The sequence below is a fragment of the Corythoichthys intestinalis genome, chromosome 3 (genome assembly GCF_030265065.1).
Source record: "Corythoichthys intestinalis isolate RoL2023-P3 chromosome 3, ASM3026506v1, whole genome shotgun sequence".
Classification (NCBI taxonomy): domain Eukaryota; kingdom Metazoa; phylum Chordata; class Actinopteri; order Syngnathiformes; family Syngnathidae; genus Corythoichthys; species Corythoichthys intestinalis.
The window spans coordinates 56,833,088-56,847,205 of NC_080397.1; the positions used below are offsets into that span (position 1 = coordinate 56,833,088).

Here is a 14,118-nt window from a genome sequence, read left to right on the forward strand (position 1 = left end):
CAGATGAAACCAAAATAGAACTTTTTGGTAGAAACACAGGTTCTCGTGTTTGGAGGAGAAAGAATACTGAATTGCATCTGAAGAACACCATACCCACTGTGAAGCATGGGGGTGGAAACATCATGCTTTGGGGCTGTTTTTCTGCAAAGGGACCAGGACGACTGATCTGTGTAAAGGAAAGAATGAATGGGGCCATGTATCGAGAGATTTTGAGTGTAAATCTCCTTCCATCAGCAAGGGCATTGAAGATGAGACGTGGCTGGGTCTTTCAGCGTGACAATGATCCCAAACACACAGCCAGGGCAACAAAGGAGTGGCTTCGTGAGAAGCATTTCAAGGTCCTGGAATGGCCTAGCCCGTCTCCAGATCTCAACCCCATAGAACATCTGTGGAGGGAGTTGAAAGTCCGTGTTGCCCAATGACAGCCCCAAAACATCACTGCTCTAGAGGAGCTCTGCATGGAGGAATGGGCCAAAATGCCAGCAACACTGTGTGAAAAGCTTGTGAAGAGTTACAGAAAACGTTTGGCCTCCGTTATTGCCAACAAAGGGTACGTAACAAAGTATTGAGATGAACTTTTAGTATTGACCAAATACTTATTTTCCACCATGATTTGCAAATAAATTATTTAAAAATCAAACAATGTGATTTTCTGGTTTTTTTCCCACATTGTGTCTCTAATGGTTGAGGTTTACCCATGTTGACAATTACAGGCCTCTCTAATATTTTCAAGTGGGAGAACTTGCACAATTAGTGGTTGACTAAATATTTATTTGCCCCACTGTATGAAATGAAAATATATACAGGTCGTCCCCAGTTTATGAGCGAGTTCCGTTCCTGCGCTGGCGATGTAACCCTGAGTCTGAATTAACCCTTTAAATTTGTCAAAACCCCCTATAAATTGAAAAAAAAAACCTATCCAAAAACATGTATTACATGTCATTGTACTGTCCTTGCCAAGATGTTGGAGCTAAGCTCTGAAATGACGATGTTAGACATCTGCATGGTTTTTTTGAGTTTATTCAGCTGCTCATGACATCAACACTTGAAAAATGAAACTAAAATAAAATGAAATTAAATCAGTCTCATCTTCAATAATAGCAATTCATATTTGCGTTCACAAGTAGCTGATGATACAGCGATAATAAGTGATTAGCATGTATCAATTAGCGTCCGCACATCATCAAAAACAATCACATAAACTCGCCCCAATTATTCGACCACAATTGAAAACGCATAATAAAGAGTACAGATGGGGTTATATTCAGCCGTCACCTCTGGATGCTTCACAAGCGACAAATGTGTGCGCAGGCTGTCACCTCTGTCACTCCACAGCCATGTCGTAAGTAGGTTCCGTCATAACCTGGGGACTACCTGTATATGTTAAAAAATGAAAAACTAAAAGTTAATAAATACCGTTTTCTCCCTTTTTAAAAAAGATTGAAATGAAAAAATAATAATGAAAAAGAAACAAGAAAATATTTGCCATTAATAGGCTAAAAATAGTTGATATGGACAAATTTAAGGTCAGTGTTTTGGAACCATTTGCCATCTATCAAAACGGTGGTCGATTCGTTCCGATTAGTTGTTGAACTATCGAATTATCGTTTTTTGGCAGCCCTAGCTGGCAGAAATAATTATCCTCCCGATAATTACGGTAATAGGCAGATCATCAGGATCACTGCATTGTATCTTAAAAGAAGACTCACGCAAGTCATTAATTCACCAACTATGTAAAGTCACGGCTGTAAATGGGAAGGTGTACACACAATTCTTTGCTCTATTCACATGCGCAAAGACTTAATGAAATACCAAATGGTTAAAGGAGGCTAAAATCTTTTGTTATGTCAAATATGCACCACAATATATATCAATATGTATACCGTAATTTTCGGTCTATAAGGGCACACCTGACTACAAGCCGCCACTCACCAAATTTGACACGAAAAATGACATTTTTTTATAAGCTGCACTGGACAACTAGCAGCAGTCGTCCTCACTGTATTATGGGATATTTACACCAAAAGATATTGACCGGTAACACTTTATTTGACAGCGGCATCAAATGAACCACCATGAAGCTTTGAACCAATTGGCTGCAAAGCTTCATTGCTTCAAGAAGCTTCATTTGGCCATCACTGCTCCTTTGGGGGAGACAGTTAACCTTTGCTTCCTCCTGCTGTCAACACTTTTGTTGTCCAGCATGCCTCCTATCATGCATGTCAGCGCCACAGATGTAAAGAACAATCAAAATTCATGTTCTGTGCTAATTATTCGTTCAGTTACTGTTCCACTTGTTTCATTAATTAATTGCTTATTATTGTATTTGTTAACACTTTATTTGACAGTGGCGCCATAAGACTGTCATGAGACAATCATAGTGATGAAATGGCACTGTTATGAGCATTAATGAATGCTTATAACAAATGTAATTTAGTGTTATCTGGCAAATTATCTCACTTTTGAATGGATGTAAACGATGTGAGCTGGACATAAATAGAGTTAGTGACATAATTTGCTGGATGACACTTAATGACATTTGTCATAAGCATTCAGTAATCCAGGGGCGGACTGGGACTAAAAAGCAGCCCTGGACTTTGACTCAGCCCAGCCCACAAGAATCGCTGTATGAAGGGAAACACAGACTCTCTAGGGGAGTCTGGGGGCATGCCGCCCCGGGAGAATTTGTTTTTTACATTTTATTGTAAAATGCATCGATTTTGTGCACTTTGAGAGAAAAATGAAGCGGCTATGAAGAACTACACATCGCATTATTATACATTTTAACTGGAATACTCACTGAGAAATTCACAGTACTGTCCAGGTCTTAATGTAGAACCAGAAAAAGCAGGAGACTGCCTGAAGCACAAAGAAAACATGGTATGATTTATGATAAACCACAATCAAAAGAGGCTGTAATTATACATTTTTTTCCATTTGAATACTCACTGAGAAATGAACAGAACACAAATCATAATTATGACATGTCACTGTCATGAGCATTAATGAATGTGTATAACAGATTAGGGCTGGGTGATATGGCCTGAAGTACGTATCACGGGAAATTGAGCGGATTTACCTCGATAACAATAAATGACAATAAATTCGCCCAAGCGGACTGTTATATAATTTGAAAATCTGAATCAATGCGTGAAATACAAATGAACTGTTTCTTGTTGATTTATTTACCAGATTTCAATTTAACATATTTAAACAACTGTACATGCAATCTAAACATTAAGTTTATAAAAATTTCTTGTAAATCATAACAATTCAAGTATGAACATTTATAACAGCTTGTATGACTTGAACAATGTACAACATTATAAGAGTCAATATCATGACTGTGCAAACATGTCATTATAACACAAATGGCTTACACTTTGAACAAAACACTTCAAACGGACAACTTATTGTTAATGGCTGCTGTGACATAATTATTCAACACAAGTGTTTACTTACAGGTATTTTTCCCCAGAGCATTTTTTAATACATGCATGCACACATACACCCCCCCACAAACACACACACACACACACACACACACACACACACACACACACACACACACACACACACACACACACTTTAAGGTTATATTGCTCTTTTGCCAATGAAACATTTAAGATTTTGTCATGGCAGTAATGACACAGCATGAAGCAAGCACATACAGAAAAATAGCTGTGGCCATTAAACGGTCATATTAGAGGCTTCACTGTTACATTATAATTTGTGCTTAATACTTTACCCTCATAAAAGATATCAAAGAAATCACACACACGCACACAGATGCAAAATAACGCGACACACTAATTGCTAGATGCAGTCCTTGCCCAAGCCACTCATTAAGTTCAGGCGTTTTGACAAGGTTAGAGCCGCTATCCAAATCCATCACGCTCATTTTATTAGCCGCTAGCGTTAGGCTGTGGCATGGCTACCAGTACAAATCGTGAGAACCAGGGAGGAAAGCTCGTGAAAGCCCGTTTGGAGGCCGCCAAGAGTCTACTTAATTTTGAGTGAAAGTTTGGCGAAGTTCCCGTAAGCCTGACTCCATCACATTTTCTTGTAGCGATAGTCGCTAGCGTTAGCCGCTAGTGTTAGCCTACCGGGCTTCTGTTTGTTTGAGTTCCTGATAACCACGTGACTTCATACTAAGCACACAGACTGCTTTCTTAAAGGGGAATAAACATAGCCGAACAACACAGTCAAAGCGGGATGAAAAGACTATATTTTCTTGTTTTATTAAATTACCGAATTTACCAGACATGGTCAAAATTACGTTGGTCAACATGAACAATTTCAGTAACGGTAAATTTTTTGTATACCGCCCGGCTGTATAACAGATGTTATTTAGTGTCATCTGGCAAATTTTCCCACTTTTGAATGGATGTAAAAGATCTGAGCTGGACATTAATGGAGTTAACCACATAATTTGCCAGATGACACTTAATGACGTCTGTCATAAGCATTCAGTCATGCCCATGATAGTGTCATGTCATAATTATGACGGTCCTATGACAGTCTTAGGACGCTACTGTCAAATAACACTTTAAGTATTAACCCAAATAAATCAACAAATAAGCCGCACTGGACTATAAGCCTCAGGATTCAAAATGAGGGAAAAAGGTAGCTGTTTATAGTCTGAAAATTACGGTACACACATACACAATCGACCTGACGCAATCAGTTCAAAAGTAAATATGTGCTTGCAGCTCCCAGTGATGACTATTTTGCCGAAACTGGATCAAAATGGCTCTAAGAGTGTTGAAGGTTGCCGACTCCTATCCTATACCATATGCCACAAATGCTATTATGTCATGAATAGAGTGTATAGAACAGATGGTGGACTTCCTCTGAGGCAGCTTTGGAACAAGAACATAAGCAGCATATAGTTTTATTTCAATGGCATCAAAGCAGATAACATTTTGTATCATGTTTTAATTCCTAACCAATGTCTTTGTAGAATAGTTCTACTCACTGAACAGGAATGTGAAGTGTATGTCATCATGCTTAGGGGTAGAGGAGGTTGTTGGTCCTCCACTGCTAATATTCCACTGTCAATCATCTTATTTCAGAGGGAGCAGCCCTACTCTGAACAGGTAGAGTAAAGCTCCTCCCAGCCAACTACACCTGATGGTGTGTATGTCTCACAGTAAAGCATGCCAGTTGTATTGTATTGCATTTTCTCCCCTCCTCTCAGTCCAGAAGTGTTTATCCTCAAGGACTATTACAACAAGTCCTTCCTAATTCACATTTATGAGCTGATCTCCATATTTCTGTTAGGTTCATCCAGCAGATAATTCACTTTTGCTTGTTTCTCTTAAAGCAACACTAGGTATTTTTTCAACCTTTGTAAAATATTTTCATAAAATTTGTGATGATATGTCGACTGACAACTAGTTGAATAACAGCTTTTTTATATCTTGAGGGGGTCTGTATCGCTTTCACCAGCACTAATTAACTTTGAGGAGGGTAGCAGGAACCCTGTCACACAGAAAAACTACAAATGTTCTGACTGCTTTACAGAATACGCCACCTAGGCCTGTCGCGCTAACAAATTTTAGCGTGCGATAATTTATCTCATAAATTATTGCGATATGCGATATTATTGCCCCCCCCCAATTTTTTTAAGACCAATTTACAATAACACAGTGAGAATACTGTATATATTAATAGATCAAGCACACCCATTTAAACGCGATAAGAAATCACAACTAAAAAAAGTAGACCATGCATCTTAAGTAAAAGACAACAATATTAATACCGCAAAGAAACACGGAATAAATAAAATGTGTTTTTCAAGAAAAAAAAAATACAATTGCGGTTAATAACTTAAGCATTTAGGCAAATGAAAACGTTTCTCCTCATAGCTTCTGCAATGGTGTTCCATAGGGATGCAACCTTGCAGTTAAGTCACTGTTCGGTACGATTTTCGATGCTGGGGACACGATTTTCGATCTGATTCAATAAATTTAAAGCTCTGGGGGGAAAAAAAAAAAAAAAAACTTTATTTTTTGTTTCTTTTTTTTTTTTTTTTTTTTTTTTTTGCAAACGTGCAAAAATTAAATTTCCATCATATAAACATGCATTTTAGTGCATAATATCTATGTGCTTACTTCTTACTGATCTGAAGAAATTTAGTGTATATATATTACTGTTTGTAAAGTGAGGCGGGGCACACTGTTGATTGCTACAGCTCTCTTAGAAGCTAGGTTTACTACATGACCAAGACATCCTATTTGTGGTCCGAATCCATCTGTGTCACGTACTGAATTAACAATATTTGCAGCATTATCTATAGTCACTGGTATGGATTGATTTGGCCTTCTTAACTTCCATTCAGTCATGGCGGTTTATAATTCATCGATGCAGTATATGGACTACGTGTCCCATAATCACTCTGGGCTCACGTAGCCAATGGCATGGGACGTGGCACATCTAGTTTGCTATTTCATGATATCTAGTGTGTCCGCGCATTTAAAAAGTTGGCGCATGCCACAGAAGTCACATCTGCTCATTACTGCACAACACCAGCATATGACAATCGACTTTCATAAACAGGACGAGTTTGAAGCACAGCGCTCTTAATTAGCCACTCAAATATCCGGTGTTCTGCCGAAAAATAGCCGCTCCGTGTGAAATGTCACCCCTGACGGGAGCGCGCCACACGTCAACAACACCGGCACGCAGGAGATGGTCCGCAGTCAATTCGGTGCACTGGCGCGGCCGGTATACATTGAACAATAGGATATAATGGGAACTAGAGATGTCCTGATCGATCGGCATTCCGATCGATCGGGTCCGATCACGTCATTTTCAAAGTATCAGAATCGGCAAAAAAATATCAGCCATGCCTTTTTTTAATATATATATACTGTATATTTTAATTAAATCGTTTGTTATTGTATTTAACTTTACAGACATAATAAATTACACTCATCCAGAGCCTTTAGTTTAGGCTTAACGTAGGGTTATCAAAAATATCCCGATAACGGCAGCAAGTAATTTAATAAAAAATGTGTTACCTTGAAATATTTAACACTATTAAAATATACGCTGCACGATCCTCTCACTCGTCGCGCTCAATCTGTATTGACACCGTTTTACCTTTATAGAGAGATAAAAGGCAGCACAACATGAGTAGAGAGAACTTATGCAGCCTTTGAAGCATTCTTCAATTGGCTAATACCTTGCAATGCCTCTCCCTATGATTAGAAATATCATGGGAAGCAATGCGGGGAAGCAAGGTGGCAATAGATCTTTGTCTTAACACCTTAAGTTATTTCCCAAAGCAGAGAAGATACAGTATATCCATTGGTAGCATGACGCACAGTCATGGTTTTACTTCCCATCATGCATTGGGGCATGCCTGCAGAATCATTTACTGAAAGCTCAACAAATACACTAGATGGCAATACAGTGGTACCTCGACATACGATCGCTTCGACAACCGATCTTTTCGACATCCGACGTAAAATTTGACTCGCCATTTGTTTCTACATCCGACGACATGCTCCAAATACGACGACATGACAACACCGCAAACGAACGCATGGCGGATTTTCATGTGTGAGAAATCAACACAGATTTTCAAAACGTTGGTACAGTATGTCAAACAAGGAAAAAAGTGATGCTTACCTTTGAAATGAAAATGCAAATTATATAAAAATATGAGCGCTGGGGTGCGCATCCATGAGCTGGCTCAACAATACAGCTCCACGGTCCTCTTCCGACCACCGTTCGCCAGTCTTTCTAAGTTAAGGTGACTATTATTGTGGTAACGTCGCCTAGGAAATCGCCAGCTTTGTCACGTTTTTATCATTTATTTAAGAACTTATTCAACACAAAACGTCCATTTCCCTCCGCGGTTGACTGTGCTCTTGAGAAAACGAAAGTATTATCTCTACCGCACTGACCTATCTCACTGTGACGTCAGCCCCGCGGTGCGATCAGGTACAGCAAAAAAGTGTCCGCCACATTAGAATCCGATTCGTTACATTATTTACAGGAATGATTATTAATTATTATTATTATTATTATATTATTCCGATTTTTATTCATAATTTATTTGTTTTGCTATGTTTAATTGCCATTTTTAATAGTACCAGCAGTAATTATTAAGGATTTACTGTAGGTTTTTGGGCTGTGGAACGAATTAATGGACTTATAATGTATTCCTATGAGAAAATCCTGCTCGACATACGACCATTTCGACTTACAAACAAGGTCCTGGAACGAATTAACTTCGTATGTAGAGGTACCACTGTATTTACTCACAGTACACAAAGTCACAAGTCTTTCTATCGTGGATCCCTCTCACAGAAAGAATGTTAATAATGTAAATGCCATCTTGAGGATTTATTGTCATAATAAACAAATACAGTACTTATGTACTGTATGTTGAATGTATATATTCATCTAAGTTTTATTCAATTTTTTCTTAATGCATTGCCAAAATGTATATGAAAAATTATCGGGAATGATTGGAATTGAGTCGGGAGCTAAAAAAAGCAATCGGATCGGGAAATATCGGGATCGGCAGATACTCAAACTAAAACGATCAGGAGCAAAAAAACATGATCGGAACAACCCTAATGGGAACGACTGGCTCCGGCGCTATTTTTTGCCGGACCTGGAACGAAGATGCATTTTGCGCAGTTGGTAACAAGGAATCCGAACTTTTAACAGCACGTCTGCCGCACGCGCGCACGTGACACCGGGTGACAAGTGATGAAGAGACTAGTCAACTAGATATTAGAATTAGTAAAGAGAAATAAAGTAAAGACAAGTGGTAGGTAGAATGAAAAACAGGGGATAGGACTCAGTGGCTGTACTTCCCCCACATTATAGCTTCTAGTGCAGCTCAGACTGAACTGTGAGTCCAATCTGTTTTCAACTAGCCTGACCATAAGCGTTGTCAAATAGGAACGTTTTTAGTCTAATCTTAAATGTAGAGACTGTGTCGTCCTCTTTAATATTAGCTGGAAGCTGATTCCATAAGACAGGAGCTAGGTAACTAAAGGCGCTAGCTCCTACTGTACTTTTAGAGACCCCTAGTGTTGCTTTAAAAATCTCATGACTGAGATATTCATTGTCCTCGGATTGTGAACTACAGTTTTGATCTTGGTAAGAAATCATAATTCTTTTAATGAAACAATGAAGTTAAAATATAATTCTAAATCCACACGATTTATGATGATGATTTATATTTAAAATGCAAAATTACAACAACAATTGCCTTAAATACTCTGAGCTGTTCACGTGCTTATTTGTTTTTGTATTTGTTTTTGACAGAGCACACATCTCTACAATATATTCGTCTTTATTCTTTCAGGCTTCCTGTCCCACTGAATTCTTCAGGCCAATTAAAGATGCGGCGGCAGAGCAGTGATCTTTTCTTGGAAGGAGCTCTATCTCCACCATGTCAACGAATGGGCGCTATGGTGGCGTTCCAGTGTTTTGATGATTTCAAAAGGTCCACCTTTGATTCATTTTCTACTCTTTATGATGGCTTAACGGGAAAAGTTCAGAAATTTTGACATCCGAACTGTAGTTTGGAGCTGTGACAGTACATGCAGGGCATCCTTGGAAGCGAAAGAACAGTGCGGACGCTATTCAAAATCAATGGCAAGATGACAGACGATTAGCCATGGCCAAATGTTGTCGTGCTGCGATAAGCAGTTGTATTTTATACAAAGAATCAGGTTCTAATGTGGCGATTGTGTTTTGCATGCTGTTGCTGAACATACCGTGTGAGAGTGACTGGCTGAGACAGGCGAAGGCGACAATGGAAGTGGCGACATTAATCATCATTAATATTCATGACATTAGCTACTATTGCTAAGTAGGGACAAGCCACCGTTTGTCCCTAATAGGAAATGAATGGAAATTGTGTACGAAGGAGATGATTACAGAGCTAAACCTACCAATTCTCTCTGAAAATGATGTGCCTGGTGCCAAATTGATTGGCAAAGATGTGGAAGAACATATAAATGTTCAGTTGAAGAGATGGCTTTCGTGTCGAAGGCTGAAAAAGATGAAAAAAAACGAGCCGACCTAAGCATAGCTTTAGCTTTTTTATCGACGCGACTGACAATGACATTCTCCTTTTTCAAAAAGCTATCCTTTACCATCAGCCCTGTCTTTCTTATATACAGTGGGGAGAACAAGTATTTGATACACTGCCAATGGGTTTTCCCATTGTCAGTGTATCAAATACTTGTTCTCCTCACTGTATCCTCTGGTTGTCCTACGTCTCTTACCGTTCTTGGGGGTAATTTAGTTAGCTTTGTGTAGCGATCGCAATTGCTACTCAGTGACAGCCAACGAACACTTTTAATTTTTTCATTGATAACATATCTTAATTCTATAATTTATTTACACTTCCCCCTTACTAAAGTAGTTTATATATATATATATATACATATATATAACAGAAACGGTAACAGTGGCAGTCAGATACCATAGTAATTCTTTTCAGGTCATTCATTGTCAGACAGAAGCGGTACGGCACAACGTTACGCTAAAAAATAAGTTAAAAATATAAAAATGGCTTACCTCTTGGTCCTCTGAAAGACCATGCCAACCCAACATAATGTTTACTGCATATGAAATGTGAATGGATTCGCCGAGCTGGTATTAAAGTCCGCGCAAGTTGATTCGGTATTCACATTTTTTCCTCCCGAGTTTTTGGTTTCCGGAAACGTATAAAGAAAACATCCTTCATGTGTCATAATGTCTAGAGTCGTTTCTACAAGTTCCAAAAAAGCAATGCGTGATCGGCATGTTCGTTTTTGAAAGATTACTGGAGAAAAGTAGCACAAATTACGTTGTGTCTATGCGAGGGCGGGTCTATAATGTCCCACTTCGGCTTTACTTCCGCTTTACGATGCGACGTCACGGTCTAAAAATAGCCTGCGTGCAGTAAGCCATTTGACAGTCCAAAAAGTCACGAAAGTGAGAGCGATTGCACGCCTGTGTGACTTGGGGTCCCTTTTGTGGTTTAATTTTCCCCTGCGCATTTTTTTAATATACTGCAGTTTGCTTGGCATTGAGTTGGGAAGGATCAGGTATGCTACATTGCGTTTTTTTGGGGTTTTTTTTCAAACTTGCATCAAAACGTCTGCTTCACAAAACAGTCCATTGACAAAAATTGACACATACAGATAAAAGTTAAACATAAAATACACTGATTATAATAGTACAATAAATATGAATAACCTATATATGTTTAACATGCAAAAATAATGCTATGAGTGCACCTTTCGTCCACGTGATGCTACTCGGAAAAATTTTGTTGGTGCAGTGTAAATGCTCAACTTTTCAACAACTCATTTGCAAGTGTTGCTGCGAGGTAGCTCTCCAACCGGACCCTGGTTCTTTTGGTCTCGTGTGAAAGCACACTAAGATCTCTGATTTTAAATGTTTTGGTTTTTGTAGGAACTTTGACGAAGTTCTCTGCAGCTTTGCAGAGCCTCTGCTGGAGAGCCAGCCGTTTTTAGAGTCCTGCTCCAGTTTTTACGAAGATGAGAACTTCAAGGTGAGTGAATGCTCTTGTTGTCATTTGTTTTACTGGTTCTTTGGAGATTCAGCTTCCTCTTCCTCACAGAACACAAGGGAGAATCCAATCCACATCATTAACGTGTCAATAAAAACGGCAGACACTGAGGATGATGACGACTTGGTGACCGCCTTCACATCCTTCGCCCAGTCTAAGGTAAGCTCACATACTCTAGTGGCTGTTCTACTGTAATTTTAAATGTGTACAAAATTAGTTATTATACTGTTTTTTTTGGCCGTAGAGATCATCCCTTTTTGAATATGGCATCAGAAGAATCACATTTTTGGTTGCACAGAAGGTAATTTTGTCCATCACAGCTTTTGCTTGTTGATATATAAAATGTCTAACTGCATATTGAATTGTTTTATTCACGAAGCATTTATATTATTTGTTCAGATGCCTTTCGTAGAAGTTCCGTTCTGTGCAGCACATACTTGTTCATGATTTTACTTTTTATCCCCAACAGAGGGAGTTTCCCAAGTTCTTCACTTTCAGAGCAAGAGATGGGGTATTTTTATTCATATTATTGTATTAATTTTCAAAATGAATGTAATTTTAATTGTCCTGCTGAGTAGTTTTTTGAACTCTATTATTTTCCACAGTTCCAGGAAGATCGGATCTACCGTAACCTGGAGCCAGCTTTAGCCTTTCAGCTCGAATTGAATCGCATGAGGAACTTTGACCTGACTGCCGTTCCCTGTGCAAACCACAAAATGCACCTTTACCTGGGAGCTGCTCGTGTACAGGAGGGTGCTGAAGTTACAGATTACAGATTCTTCATTCGAGCTATTATTCGCCACTCTGATCTGATTACAAAGGCAAGAGACTGTTAACCCTTTATAAGTTTAATAATAAGTTTATTAACGTATTTTTCGGACTATAAGTCGCACCTGAGTATAAGTCGTACCAGCCAAAAAATGCGCAATGGAGAGGAATAAAACATATATGAGTCGCACCGGAGTATAAGTCACATTTTTGGAGAAAATTTATTTGAAGAGACATGTCATCTTGAAAGGCTACCTAGCTCTTAGCCCACGATTAGCTTTTTTTGTTTTCTTTATTTCAGTAAGAGTAACCTTATTTCGCCAGTCCCTTACAAGTTTCTTGCTAACTCCAAACTTTCTTTCGGCTGCTCGATGCTGCTTTTTAAATGCATATTTCACTAGTTGAAATTAAATAGAGAACAACAGGCTGAAAAGGTGTACGGTATGCTAACATTACATGACGCTTGAAGTTGGATCGGGCCTAAAAAATACAGCCCGACCCGGCCGGTGCGCAGGTATTAAAGCCCAACCCAGCCCTAGCCCGATCAATTAACTTGATTTGCTGGCCCGAGCCTGAAAAAACACAAAATTTTATGTTTTATTTGTAGGCATGAGCCCGAAAAAAACGCCTCCGAAATTCTGTTTTATTTGTGAGGACTCAGGAGAAGGAGGAAACGCGGGGATGCGATGCGTGGTTGTGTTTTGTGTGATCACATTTGTGAAGATGCCTGTGCATATATGCATAATGATAACAAATTAAAGCCTGTCGTTTATAACGAATTCTCTCAGTTAAACAAGACTGTAAGATGGATATTCAATTAACATTTATATCTTATATATTTGTGTCTGTTCTAAGAGGCGGCTAGTGGATTTGACATTTTTTTCAATGTTGTTGAGTTTTTTCAATGTTTAAATAGTCTACATATTTTTATGATCATTATTAATGCATTTACACAACGAAATAACGCTGGAAAAGTTTGTTAAATATATTTCTCGTATAAGACCAAAGCGCCACATTCGCTTACATTCAGCGAAGCCGACACAGGTTTCTGAATAGCATCTTCAACAATCAATTTGAATACTTTCCATACACCACTCCTGCCGCAGTTGTTTTCTTTTCAATTCCCTTGTCTTTAGTTTGTTTGTTTTCCTAGCTGTTCCATATCGAAAAGGAAATACCAGGATGGGACTCGCGGAGGGCGCCAGGGCGGGATTGGAAATTGAAAAGAGAGCAGGGCCACGGCGTTCACGTGTGCAGGCATACACAGCGCCTTCTCTGTTTTATCTAAATTATTTATTTTACTTTAACATCCATACATCATTATATTATAAATACAGTTTTGGTCAAAATTGTACATACACTTGTGAAGAACACAATGTCATGGCTCTCTTGAGTTTCCAGTAATTTCTACAACTCTGATTTTTCTCTGATAGTGATTGGAACAGATACTTCTTTGTCACAAAAAGCATTCATGAAGTTTGGTTCTTTTATGACTTTATTATGGTTGAACAGAAAAAAGTGATCAAATCTGCTGGGTCAAAAATATACATACAGCAGCGCTAATATTTGGTAACATGTCCCTTGGCCATTTTCACTTCAATTAGGTGCTTTTGGTAGCCATCCACAAGCTTCTGGCAAGCTTCTGGTTGAATATTTGATCACTCCTCTTGACAGAATTGGTGCAGTTCAGTTAAATTTGATGGCTTTCTGACATGGACTTGTTTCTTCAGCACTGTCCACAAGTTCTCAATGGGGTTTAAGTCAGGACTTTGGGAAGGCCATTCGAAAACCTT

The 14,118-nt window shown here is 38.7% G+C and overlaps 1 protein-coding gene across 3 annotated transcripts in view; it reads left to right on the top strand.

Moving 5' to 3' along the window:
* The window catches only part of acacb (acetyl-CoA carboxylase beta), a 101,879-nt gene that overhangs the window by 50,244 nt on the left and 37,517 nt on the right, over positions 1-14,118 (top strand). Inside the window, exons 29-35 of one of the 3 annotated variants that reach the window (XM_057831254.1) lie at positions 5,076-5,099; positions 9,335-9,475; positions 11,440-11,539; positions 11,609-11,716; positions 11,802-11,858; positions 12,027-12,068; positions 12,163-12,378. In XM_057831254.1, coding sequence (XP_057687237.1) covers positions 5,076-5,099; positions 9,335-9,475; positions 11,440-11,539; positions 11,609-11,716; positions 11,802-11,858; positions 12,027-12,068; positions 12,163-12,378 — 688 coding nt within the window. Of the gene's footprint in view, positions 1-5,075; positions 5,137-9,334; positions 9,476-11,439; positions 11,540-11,608; positions 11,717-11,801; positions 11,859-12,026; positions 12,069-12,162; positions 12,379-14,118 lie in introns of those variants that run through there. The other 2 variants (XM_057831255.1, XM_057831256.1) reach the window with 2 other exon arrangements.